At 40.1% G+C, this 14258-nt stretch overlaps 1 protein-coding gene across 1 annotated transcript in view; it reads right to left on the minus strand.

Annotated features, from left to right (window-relative positions):
- ROCK2 (Rho associated coiled-coil containing protein kinase 2) overlaps positions 1–14258 on the minus strand; it is a 129895-nt gene that overhangs the window by 57074 nt on the left and 58563 nt on the right. The window contains exon 2 of the mRNA XM_034766905.1: positions 704–785. Within this exon, the coding sequence (XP_034622796.1) occupies positions 704–785 (82 nt within the window). The remainder of the gene's footprint in view (positions 1–703; positions 786–14258) is intronic.

The following is a 14258-nucleotide window of genomic DNA, read 5'->3' on the forward strand; positions in this document are numbered from 1 at the left end:
ATAAATACTTTGCAATACATTTGTAAGAGTATGTGGTGGGGCAGGGGTGAAACCCCTTGAATGCCCTGCTAAAATGCTGGCTAGGCCCTACTTTCAGGCAGAGAGGCCGGGGCAGAGGCTCAAAACAGCCAGCAGGGAGCCCAGCTGCAGGCCCTAATGAGGGCTGGCTCACTGCAATAGACTGAGCTAAGCAGCAACAGCTGGGCTGAAGGCTGGGAGGGCTATAAAAGCCCTGAACAAAACTCAGTTGGGAGGCTAGCCTGGGAGAGGACAGGAGGCTTCAGCTCTATCTCCTCACCACAGGAAGGGAGCCTCAAGGGCCAAGAGACCCTGGAATGGGTTAGAAAGGGGATAACTGTTGGGGGATAAAGGGGATTGCACAGTGGCACTGTAAAATAAAGCACCAGGGTGAAACACGAGAAGATGGCGTGAGAACTCTTATTTTACCAGCCTCAGCACAGGGCGAGAGGCAGAAACCTGTGCAGACCCTGTGACATAGTAATTACATTTTAGTAATGAAACATCACAACAGCAATGCGATCTCAAGTATCTACTGAGAAGGGAATGCTGTTTTTAGAGTGCAAGCTCTGTTTTGTGGTGATTAGCAAAGTGCACGTAAGTAATGTATAGTATTTCTGCGCATTCAGCTTCCAAGACTGTTATAGTGCAATCAAGACATCAAACATGTTTAAGTGCAACTTACATCTATTTAAGAAATTATCTATGTTCTTGTTTTTCCTCAGTGCTGGAAAATCCAGATCAAGGACCAAAGAATTCAGGCCATCCTGTAAAGAAATAAAAATAACTTAATTGTAAACATGCTTCTAGAATTTCAAAATTAACCTCTGTCTTAAAACTATTGTAATTAGTATGGTTCTATATTACTCAAGCACAGACTACAATTCCATTATACAAATATAGTTATCTTAATGAACACAAAAGGACTGCACAGGCACAAGGGCAGCAGCATGTGTTTTAGAATTCTCCCTCACTAAAGATATCATTTCACTAGATTTCTGATCTTGAATCCAGACTCCCTAGGACAAGACAAGCCAGAACTTCCCTACATCTTAAAACATTTTCATTCTTTGAGGCACAGTAAGACAATCCTCATTCTGAAATAAATTGCCAATGCCTCTGTACAGAATAACTGGTTTCAGTAACTTTTATGAATGGGAAGCAAAGAGTTCCCCAAAATCTAAGTATAATAGAAGTCCAAAGAATATTTATAGAACAGAAAGAGGCTATTAAAAAAAGTTTAGTTATTGAAAATATTTCTTTCCCTTATCAACACTGATGGGAAGTAGGACAGGTGAGTGAGAATCTAGTCCAATGATATCTTCAGAGAAGGAAAAATGCAATATTTCTCCTCCAAAGAAACCATATTAACTGGATTCCTCCTCTTAGAAACCAAAGCTCAAAAGGCTGTCTCCAAAAATACATAAATTGTCCAATCATGAAGAAACAAAGAAACTGTTAACGGAAGTTTCATGTATTTAGAAGAATCAGAGGTCATCCAAATCCCCCATCCACAGAAGCAGGCAGGAGAGCTGAGGGGAAATATTTATCAGGTGGGAAAGAGCCAAAAGGTAGGACCAATATGGTCCTCAAGATAAGCATAATGAAAGATTTGTGCTACAACAGAGATACATATACAAAAGAACACATATTCCTCCTCACTAGCATAAACTCATGAGTTAGGCCAGATTTTTGGTCCAGAAAATGTGATTATTAGGGCTGTCAAGTGATTAAACATTGATTAAAAAAATTAATCGTACAATTAATCGTGCTGTTAGTAGGTATGCTTGAGCAACCCAGCCTGTCTCTGCTGGGAATAACACAGTGAAGCCAGGGAACAGTGTAGCCTACAAATACCCCAGTCAAATGGGAGTGAGATGCCAATCTTATCTGAATCAACATTAACCATGTGCAATGTAGTTTATAAAACAAACCACCTTAAACTACTCAGCAAAACAAAAACATAACCAATAAACAGTCAGATTTAAGGCTGTTCAGAATGCGTAATGTGAAAAGAATACAGGTGAAGTTAAGAAGTGGAACTGATGATCTAAGTGCAGATGGGGGACTGTCACTACCGTTTTATAGAATCCAGCACAATGGGGCCCCAATTGCAATTGTGTACCACAGTGATTGGCTACTAAGGACTACCAACAATACAAACAATAGGGCTACAATTCCATAAGGAGGTTCTGATGATGCTGTAAAACTCAATCATCATCTGATTTTGTCATTCCTCAGAAGCCCTCAATTGACTACAGATCCATAATTGAGCCTGATCTTAGATACAGATCAGGGATGTTAGTTACTATATGTACCTGCATAGACTCAACAGTAAAACAGGCTCTTTTCCCAAACACTAACGGTCCTCCTAACTCCACTGCTCCCTGTATGGATCCATATCTCCTACTTGCTCTCCATTTACTGTCACTGTCCCAGTTCACAGTAACTGCACTTGTATTTCCCTTCAGTGGTCCACCAAAGGCACCCACTCGCAGGTTTCCAACTCCCCAGTCATTGCCTCTCCTGCGTGGAGATTGGCATCTCACTCCCATTTGCCTGGGGTATTTGTAGGCTACACTGTTCCCTGGCTTCACTGTGTTATTCCCAGCAGAGACAGGCTGGGTTGCTCAAGCATATCTACTTGCTTTCTCTTCAGAGACAATTAAAAGGCTGAATTGCTACAATTATAAGTTACCCACAAAGCACTTTTTATACAAGCCTATTTTATCCTTAAAAAGGTAAAAGCATGACAGAGAAAACATACCAAAAACAATGAAAGAACCTACACTCATGCTAATAAGCTTACTAGAGAACACCCCAACTCTACCATGGGCTCTGACAGGCGCAGTCCTCCAAATCCTCACCCAAGGATTTTCCTTTGTGATCACAAGTTCATCACAGCTCCAGCTCAGAACAAGCATACAGTCTTATGGGGCTTCAGTAGCCCCAGTCTTTCCATCCTACCCTAAGGATTGGGGCCCTCCGGGGACCAGAGGTCCTGTCTGTTTGCTGGATCAGGAAGAAGGCCTGAGCCACTTTAAAACCAGGCTATATATCCAAAAATCCTTTGTCTGTTGGTTCCTGGAGAATCAAGTTTGCACTAGCATATGCATACCCCTCTGGGGGTTGGCTTCAAAGGGCTGATAACAGAGAAAGTATATTAGCAACCCCCTCCATCTAGAGAAGGTACATATAATTCCATAACACCACATATACAATTACATTTTTAATACAATGGGCCCCAAAGATATTAACCCTAATTCAATAAGGTTTAACTTAAGAAGTTTCTCTTAATTCCATAAGGTTTATCCAGGATATTGTCAGTCTGTCATAGTCACTGTAATTTTTTTTTTTTTTTTAAACTACTACTCCAGAATCTGTACAAGCTGGAAGAGAATTGAAAATTACTTCCGGCTATTTACGAACTGCAAGGTCTTTTTGCATTATATTTTTGGGTTTTTTTTTAAATGAATGGATTAGCATGTTCAATTTATATCCTATTTATAGGTCCAGGGGGGAAAAAAGGCATCAAATTATACATTTTAGTGACACTGTACCAGAAGGTCCACACAGTTGTAACAGTTAAATGTAAGTTATCAACATCACACCGTGACATTGTTAAAATGTCTTACGGTGATAGGGTGTACCAGGCCCTTTCAGGTCCTCCAGATGGCCTTGTGCTCCTACAACACTCCGCCCCAGAAAAAAGGCAGTAGAGTGGGGTCCTCGTCACGACCTAAAGAGATTGCAGGGGAGGCAGCCAATCAGAGCCTAGAAGGCTCAAGGAAAGACCCTGTTCCTGAGTGACTGAGGAAACTGCAGCAGCTGGACAGAGCAGTAGCTGGCTGGGACCTGGAGGAGTGGAAGGCTGGGAGATTCCACAGGTACAGAGCAACAGAGAGTTCTGTGGCACCTTTAAGACTAACAGATGTATTGGAGCATAAGCTTTCGTGGGTGAATACCCACTTAGTCAGGTACAGAGACTACAGAGAAACCCTGCCTTAGCAGAGGTAGACTCTGACGCTCTCCAGGCACAGAGGCCTGGGAGAAAGAGCCCCGACAAGGGCGAGAAACTTGTTATAAGCTCACCAAGTAAAGGAGCCTGTGAGAAAGAACCCTGAGACAAGAGGGCAGAGATTATTACCGACTCTCTAGGCAAGGAGGCCTGGGAGACGCTGCTTAAACGAAGAACAGGCAGAGGACACAAGAAGCCGATGGGACAGAGTGGGAAGCAACCCAGGCAATGCAGCAATAGACAATAGTGAAGGAAGCACCAGGTGGCTGCTAGTTGTAGGGTCCCTGGGTTGGGACCCAGAGTAATGGGCGGGCCTGGGTCCCCCAACAGGCAGAGTGGCCAAGGAGGCAACAAGTTTTGGTTGGCAATCGAGAAGGGGGCAAGTGCTTAAACAGGCCCAGAGACAGGACTCAGGACTTCGGGGAGGGGCCAACCTTTTGCTGGACTGTGCTACCCTGGAAGAGGTTTGCTTTCCATTTGTTTCACAAACAGACTCCGTGTGACTTGGCTTTAGGGGCTGAGTCACTGAAAACCCAGCTAAAAAGAGAAACTGCCAGCAGAGGGCATAAAAAAAAAAAAAAAACAGGCATGCAAGAGGCGCTCATGAGTGGCCAAACCTTTACACTTATGTCAAGGAGTCTTCTCTTCAACCCACCAATTCCTATATTTTATGAAGATTGTAAAATTGTATCACTTTAATTATGCCAAATGTACGATTAGCTCTTTCTTCTCCCAGCTTTCCCCAAATTCTGTCCATAAAAATTTAAACAGCTTTTACATGTAGCGGCCAATGAACAGTCATAGAAATTGAGATGAAAATTATGCCACTTAGGTCCATCCCAGATCACTAGAAATCTTACTAATTTCTGATGTCTATCATTCACAAAGTGCAACAACAAAATCAGGGCTGGTGAAAACAAGCAGCATTTCCAAGTCTAAAGTTTATCCTTGAAGTTGCGTGTTTGTTTTAGGTGATATTTATAAAAAGTTTTTGTTTTTTTTTTAAATAAAAGTAGAAGCTAAAAACAAACCCAAAGACCAATATTTCTGTGTTTTTGCTTTATTCCTGGGAGAAGTGATAGAAAGAATCTTGTAAAAGTTCTTTCAAAGAAAGCAAATATTAAGGTTCACGAAAACATTAAACAAATATGAGGCATTTCAAATACATGTTTTCTTGTATGAAAGACCTCTCTATATTTTAATACTTGACCAACAGATGTTTTAAGCTCTAAACTGTTGCTGAAAGGCATATTTCACCTAAGAGCATTAAATTTGTATTACATTTATGAACATTGATGAACATGCATGGGTCAAAAGATTATACAGTAAAACAGACCATCCAAACTGAAGATAAGTAATCCAGGAAATGACATCCTCTGTCTAGGCCTCATAGATAAGTCATTCCTACCAGGAAATATGTTATTAAAGTGATTTCACTGTTCACTTCCTCTTTCTGTTATTACAAAAGGTTTAAAGCCATCAGAACTAAAAATAGCAGGAACGAAACACATACATTGTTGGCAAAAGCAAAGGCAAACCCAGTCCTATCAAAAAAGATCTACTTATGTAAATTCGCTTAAACACTCTTTATATTGCATTTCTCCAGCAGACAAATCTAAATTAAAAAGGTTTTTTCAGCATTCTCCTGCATCAGAAGAGAGGATTTCCCAGAACAGTTAGCCCCTAGGAATCCACTTTGAAAGCAGCCCTCAATTTTGCCTTCTAAGCAGGCATCTTGTACAGTTTGAAGACCTAAATAAATGGAGGAAAAAATAACTAAGGGAAAGCCTTGGAAACAAAAGAAAGACCTAAACATATGCATTGTTCACTCTGACAAAGACAACTGGGGAGAAAACAGAAGCCACAAAACCGCCAGTCAAATTCTCTGCTAATATATATTTCAAGTAATCCCATTGAAATCAGCACAGAATCTGGCCCCACCTGTATTGGCACTTAATTCTAAAGTTATAATGGCTGGTTGAGCCTGTTTGGGGTTTATGCCTACATCAACCCTGTTCAGTTGAATGGCCTGGCCTACTCAGATTTAGGCCCCGCCACACTATGAGCAATAATGTCCCTCCAAAAAAGCAAACCACAACACTATTTGGGCAAACATCAAACTCGGCAGAGACAGATGAAATACATATTAGCAAGTGAATGTAGATTGGCTTCAATTTAAACTGGTTGAATTTAAACTCCATAAAAAATGGGGTAAACAAGAACAGATTCCATACCCCCTAATCCCTAACTTGAATTGTGGACATGACAGAAAATGATACCAGGAACCAGAAAAGGTTGAGAAAAAACTAGAACTGTAAAGAAAGTGTTAGTGAGAAATGACATTTTATATATTTTTGCCTTTATTTGTGGAAGACAATTTTAAACCAAGAATTAGACTTTTGTGTTAATTTTACCATAATGAATCTGCCTTTATAAACAAAGAATTTTGTCTGTTAAGTGCTACGCTGCCCCAAGGAAAAAAAATCCATATGATACATTCCCTGATTAAACCAGAACAAGAGTTGGCAGACGCCAAAACATCTTTTCATCGTGCCACCATGTACAATATCAATTACATTTTTAGTGTTTTCAATTCATAACTAATCTAGAAAACAAAATCATCTAGGTGATTTAGAAGCACAACTACTGAAACTATAAACTCCTAAAAATAGAATATGCACTTTTTAAATGTATGTATACTTGAACTAATAATCCAATGGCTTTTTAACTGATTAAAACCTTATAATATTCCCCGGTATGGATTTATACACGAGACCATAACATACCTAACATACTTTTCAATGGTTTTGGACCTGCTGGAGTGATTACGTCTCTCCATGTTGTGGCAGCTACTATTAGAAATCAGGCTAACAGCCATATAGCAGCAACAGGACAGGAAAGGTGGTCGGGTATTTATGTGGAATCCTGAGCTCTAGAATTAATTTCACAACTTGGCTCACCAAAACCTGATTTTAAATTACTATCAGGACACTTTGGAAGTCTCATTTGTTCTTCTAGGACAGGGGTGGGCTCTGGGGCCCACATCTGGCCCTTCAGACATTTTAATCAGGCCCTCAAGCTCCTGCTGGGGAGCGGGGTCAGGGGCTTGCTCCGCCACGTGGCTCCTGCAGCTCCCATTGGCTGGCAACCGCAGCATAGGAGCAAGAGGGGCATGTGCCGCTGCTTCTGGGACCTACTTGAGGTAAGTGCCACCCGGAGCCTGCACCCCTGACCCTTCCCGTGCCCCAAACCCCTACCCCAGCCCTGATCCTCGTCCCACGCCCCAAACCCCTCGATCCCAGCCCGGAGCCTCCTCCTGCACCCCAGAGCCCGCACCCCAGCCGGAGCCCTCACCCCCTCCCATACCCCAGCCCCCAATTTTGGGAGCATTCATGGCCCACCATACAATATCCATTCTCAGATGTGGCCCTCGAGCCAAAAAGTTTGCCCACCTCTGTTCTAGGATGTTCCTGAAGCAAAACAGTAAGTAGCGGTACATGAAGGAAATGATGGAGGGGGCTCTAATCCCGGCAACATGTACTGTTGGGAGGTTTTATTGTTCTGGAAGACTATTTGAAATGTTAATAGTTGTTTGCAGATTACATTATTTGAGTTTTAACTGTATGGTAGTTTAGACTTGTGACTAAAAATAAATGTATTTAAATATATCTGAACGTAGTCATCATCTACAAGTAAATACATATTTAGACATTTAAACCATGTAACGTAGATACACCTCTACCCCGATATAACGCGGTCCTCGGGAGCCAAAAAAATCTGACTGCCTTATAGGTGAGACCATGTCATATCGGTTACGGTCCGGTACGGCATACTGGCAAGAGCTGGTACGCTGTGCCGGACTGGACCGGCTTCCCCAGCGGTGATTTATAAAGGGCCCGGTGCTCTAGCCACTGCGAGGAGCCCCGGGCCTTTTAAATCACCACCAGAGCTCCAGCAACGGGGCTCGTGCGGCAATTTAAAGGGCCCGGGGCTCCACATGAATTCGGATATAACGCGGTAAAGCAGCGGGGTTCAGGCGGTGCTTTAAAGGGCCTGGGGCTTCCCGCTGCTTTACCGCGTTATATCCGAATTTGTGTTATATTGGGGTAGAGGTGTAATAGGTTTCAGTGAAATTTGGTTCTTCTCGCAAATATTGCAACGGGACAATATTTAAAACATTTTTTCAGGGATTTTTATTTATTTATTTATTTGACTATTGGGGGGAAACATCCTGATTACCATTTATAGTACAGTAGCACATACGGTCACGACTCAGGGATTAGCATCCTCTTAGGCAGTGTACACAAAGAGATACAGCTTCTGCCCTAAAGAGCTTACAACTTAGTTTAAAATGGAATTCAACAGGTGAACAAAGTAAACAAACTGGAGGAGAGGGGCGAGAAGAAAGAGAAGCAACAGTAGATTCATAACTTACTTGTTGAACACAGGCTTTATAGATAATTCATATTTCCAATATTACAGTGTTAGTTAGCAATAAAGACTAAAAAAATTATATATGTACTTTGCCAGAAATACTTCTATTAAATATTATTTCCATTTCTATTAAATGTCACCATTTGTCTCCTCCCACAGCTCATCTGCTGCCATTTTTGTCCTCAGACTCCAGCAATATATAACAAATTTTAGGTCTACTTTTGCTGTGACAGTGCAATCACAGAAGATTCAGTCATCTAATATAACCTGTCCTGAGTCAAATGTCACTATATATTTATAAATTCCTTAGTTGGTTTTAATTTTTGATTTGGCATTGCTCTCAAAAGAGTAGACAAGCATAAAGATGCAAAGAGTCTGAAATTAAAAATGTTAAATACATACGTAAACAGTATTAAGGGTAATTTCTTTTCTGTTAATTTGGTTTCTCCAAGGTTTCCAATAGCGTATCATACAACAGGCTTCAGCAGATGGACACAGGAAAGCTGATTATTACTTTCCCACATAGGTAACTGGCTGTATTAACTTAGTTGAAGGCTTCCCAAACAACCAAACTGATTTTACTAAGCAGACCAAAATAAAATAAATAAAAATGAAAACTAGAAGTAGAGTTGAAAAAAGAGAAACTAATGTTCAGGTTTCAAGTTGTACAAAGTATTCCTTTCTAATGCTGACAAGTCAGAAGATATTGATCAAAAATCTTAATTTTAACTGATCCACCAGTTTAGTAAAGCTTTCTGACAATGGTCCAGAATATAGCAAGTGAATACAGAAAGTTTCAGATCACAGACTACAATGCAATTTTAGTCTCTACTAATATTGGTAGAACAAGTCTAGAGTTTTAACTGGAACGCTTCCCAGATAAACTGTAAACTTAAGTAAACCATTATGGTCTAAACAATTAGCTTAGAGTACTATGAATAAATACCCACCAATACATTTTACAAGAAGCAAAAGAGTGTAGTTTAAACAAAAGTATATGCCACTACCTGTTTTAAATTAGAAAATGAACAGATTAGTAGCAGCAGGAAATAAAAAACACATTTTATTTCTGCACTAACATGGAAGCATTATCAGCTAAGAAGCAGAAAATTCCTTTAATCCTCAGAACTTTACAATAATTATGACACATTTATTGATAGAAACATGTATAAGATTTTGTTTACAAGATTTTAGAAAGGAACTTGGTTTACAAAGTATGTTTTAACAATTCTATTTAAATGAATGTCTCACTTTTTGGGGTAACTGGTATCAAAAGTAATTACACTGTTCATAAACATAAATCACACTTAATATTTCAAATTTTCTATTTAAAATAGAAACCACATATACCTTGCAAATGTCAAGTGTCAGATTGTAAGAAAGTTACAAGTGAAAAGATAAAAGTGCATTCACAACGATTCTCATTTTATACTGAGCATCTACTATGTTAGAAATCTAAGGAAAATTAACTGGGACTACATTACATCCCTTGGTTCAACATGTGTTCAAGAAAGTACCAAACTTCCCTAGGAACCTTAGTACTGCAGTTAAATTTACTGCTAATTTTCTCTCCCAAGCAGAAAAAGCATATGTTATTCAAGTACATGCATGTGAATATATGTTTTTAACAATACATATTCCTATAAATACATATTCAGGCATTTTAAAAAGATATTTTCTCTTACTAGAGAAGTCTGACAGACATATTTTATATGCCAAACTCCGCACCAGGACTGCTCCAGTTGTAAGTGTAACAGAAACACTCCAGCATTTGAATCCTTCTGACACGTGCTGCAATGTAACACCCTAGGCCTAAGGAACAGAGGAGACCTTCTGCAGAATACTACTCCTGCTCCAGTACCAATGGAGGGCACATTTTTGGGGACAGACAATACTGATCCCTGCTTCCTAAGTAAAAACCAGAAGGACTCCGCGAAGAGATAACCTCCAAGGAATTCAAATTGGCATTTCCAACAGTCAATAGCTTCAGGCAAGGCAATTAAGAGGACACTGGTCCTGACCTTCATCTTCGGGTCTACTGGAGTTAAAAAGGGAAGAGAACACATCACACCATATAACAATCCCACTAAAAAAGGGCTCGCTTTCTGGAGCAAAAAAGATCCAACTTCCTGTTGTTGTTTGAAACAAATCAAACTGTGGAATCTCCCATTACTGAAAAGCTCTGCTGTTAAACTCCCACTCCTTCAGAGACAAGATCAGCTATTCATCTTGGACATTAAGTTGCCTTCAATGAGGAAAGCACTGTTAGGGGCCAGTTTTCTACCTAATAAAGGATCCAAAAGGCTGCTTATTCTCAGCTGTAAACTGTTCCAAACACGCTGAGAGGAATTGCTTTCTCTTTATTGTTAAATCTAGTAGAGGAGTAGAATCGACAAAAGGGCTGCTTTCCCTCTGTTAATTTCTGTAGGCTTAACTCAGACAACTAGATAAAGCCAGCAGCTTTTCTTTACCCCTTGCTTTGATTATTGCTTTATCCAGTGGCTAACCAAAACTTTCCCCTTTGCCTTTGGACGAGTCCATTAGACACATTGCCCAAAACATCAGTCAAAGTTGTCTTGAAAATACGGATGTTCCCATACATTTAGCCACGAAGAACAGGGCATGAATGAGACATTGAAAACAAAAACTGCAGGCAATGGAAGTTAAACATAGGGTAGATTTAAGGTCTTTAAGGTTCCCTGAAGGGTCCTCCAATTAGAAGCCGGTCCATGCCAAAGTAGAAGAAACCACAGAGTGCAGAGGGTCACAGAAGATCGCTTCTTCAGAGGGAGGTTTCAATTCTTCTATTTGTGGTTGATCTTATAGGAGTGGGTCACCTATTTGTTCACTAAAGAGCCCCAAGTTGGAGGAGATTAACAGTCTGCCTTTGACCTGGCTAGAGCATAAAACTTCTAGGGTTTTTTTTTTGTTTTTGTCTTTTGGGGGGGGGGGGGGGGGGGGGAATTATGTCTTTTTATAATTGCTGGGTTGCTCCCATTCAGAATTAATTCCATAATTGATCATGGGAGTGGAGAATTTCCTATCTTGTCAGATGCATATTTTGCTCAAGATTATGAAGTTGCTGGAAGTAAAGTAGACACACATTCTCAAATCTGCCCCAGGAGAGATTTAGATCCCAGCAGAATTTATACACCCAACATAACCACAGCAGTGTCAATAGCAAATTATACAGAAGGCACTAATGAGCATTGGTGGAAAGTTTCCTATGAAACACTGAAGGAACTCCCAAAGAAGGGCAAGAAGAGGAGTGCCAATTAAGGCTGCTTTAAAAAAAACACACTAGAACTTCAAAATGCACCTACACACACACACCCCTTTCCAATCAAACTTCAGAGAATTATGTAACCTAGCAATAAAAAGTGTATTTGTTCATGCTAAACACATTTGAAACAGTGTTACCTATCCAGTCTGGCTTCTGGATAGCTGCTCCCTCAATTCTCCTCACACAGGTTGAATCTCCCAACATTCCAACCTGGTTTGGTTGCTACAGTGACTTCACCCCTCTTGCTAAATCATAAAAGAAAACTCCACTCTTTCCAGATAGACCCCAAGTCCAAAACACAAACAAAACAAATGAGTCTTGCACCCCTGTGTCAAACTGGGCACAAGCCTTCCCTCCGAACTTGGACACACTGTGGCATTGGGGGGACTGACTTTTCTATGCTCTTGATGCTCCTTTTGTTGGTGCCCACAAAGTGGCGAGGAGGAGAAGGAAGCAGCCTGACTCAGATGCAGAGGGGAACCAGGGACACGGGGGGTGGGGGGGAAAGAGGGGAGAGAGGAGACAGAAGCAAAAGGGACAGGTTGAATGAGATGTACTGCTAAGGGACATGGGCAGAAGAAATGCTAGCCATTAAAACATGCTTCCTTCCAGAATATGGACTTGAATTTATGGTTACCAAGTCTCAACATTTTTCTGCTAACTATGAAATCTATTTGCATAGTCTCTCCCTCTCTCAACACACAAGAGGGACTGATGTAAAGGATAACAGCCTACTACTGCCATAATTTACTCTGTTAGCTCTATTTGCAGAGGTCAGAGCTGTGGATTTAAGAGTTCCAACGCTACTCATAATCCACGTGAGAGTCAATATCACTTTACATGACAGAATGTATGTTTTTTCAAAGGTTAGGGAAATACATTAAATAAATACATTAAAAAATAGTTTAAAAGAACATTAAGGTTTCAAAGTCAGGCACTCAACATTTAGAAATGCCAGAATTAAGATTACTCATGCAATTAAGGCTCCCTGTGCATAATGTTTTGTCATGCAGTCTTTAATACATGATCAGAAACTATTCCTTCCACAGCACTCCAGCCTCATTCATTGCACAGGATAGTGCTCCTGAAATGAATCTGAGTTGTATAGCAAAATGAGGCTGTTGTCTGTTGCACCCCTACTTTATTTATTGCAGAAACTGAAAGATACAGTGAATGAGGCAGTCTCATGGTTATCTGGATTCCATCCCTGCCTCTGCCAAAGAGTTCCTATCCGATACTGGGGAAGTCACTTAAACCAAACTTTTTATGGGCCATTCTATGTGTGTTCCTCATTTCTAGATACCACACCAGGGCCTGATTTGAAGATGTGCTGAGCACTCCCAACTGTAACTGAAGTCAATGGGAGTTATGCTTTCAACATCTGAAATGCTACATAATGCTAAGTACTTTGACAAAATTAAGCCTTAGAGATCCCAAGCTGGGCATCCAAAATTAACTAACACTTCTTACCGTTTTGGCCTTAACTCCGGGCCTCAGTTTCTCATCTGTAAAATGGGGGAAATACCACCTTTTCACCTCTGAGGGGTGTTGTGAAATAATTTCATTAATGTTCATGAAATATTCAGATACTATAGTGATAAACCCCATAGAAAAATCCTTGAGGGAATTAATTTTTAGCATCTGATCCCACTTTAGGTTGCTATAAATTACTGTATGTTGCTGTCCTCTGATATAAAAGACCAGACGAAGATTGTAATATTTTACTATGTCAACTTACATGATCTTTAGGTACCTTATTTTAAAATACTGGGGGTATTTGGATCTACATTGTTATTATGGAAATAAAACTGCAAATTTACATTTGAACCTAGTTGGAGATAGATTTGTATTGCTCCTTTATGAAGAGCATGTCTAGCAAATGACAGTTAATTTTGGGGGATCCTTCCACAATTATTCCGCATTTTTAAGTGTTAGGTAAACAAATATTTGGTGAACTACTGTTGTGACCAGATCAACTTATCATCCCATTGATTTTTTTCTTAAAATGATACACAGCTCAATAAAATACTGTAAAAATAATCTCTGATGAGGCAGAAATGAATAGGAATAAAGGCCTTGTAAGTAATGCTGCATTTTTAAGCCAACTGCAATGACTCCAACCTTTATAATATTACACACACAGAAACTCCATTAAAAGAACATTAAGATTGCATGTTCAAAATTTAGGAAATGCCAGAATTAAAGTTGCCTATGAAATCTTATTTTGGCCCCCTTGTGCATATGTATTCTGATAGTCTTTAATTACATGATTGCAGACTATTTTTCCCCACAGGAATCCCCAACCTGTGCTCTGATGGATGATATCCACTGAAAAAAGAGGTTACTTACTTGTATAGTAACTGAAGCTATTCAAGATGTGTTGTCCCTATATGTATTCCACTGTGGATAAATATGCATTCACTCCATGTACCTGAGAATGGAAAATTTTTGCAAGCAGTGTCCATTGGTCCACACCTGTGCTCTTCTTCTCCTGGTATAAAGGGT

The sequence above is a fragment of the Trachemys scripta genome, chromosome 3 (assembly GCF_013100865.1).
Source record: "Trachemys scripta elegans isolate TJP31775 chromosome 3, CAS_Tse_1.0, whole genome shotgun sequence".
Lineage (NCBI taxonomy): Eukaryota > Metazoa > Chordata > Testudines > Emydidae > Trachemys > Trachemys scripta.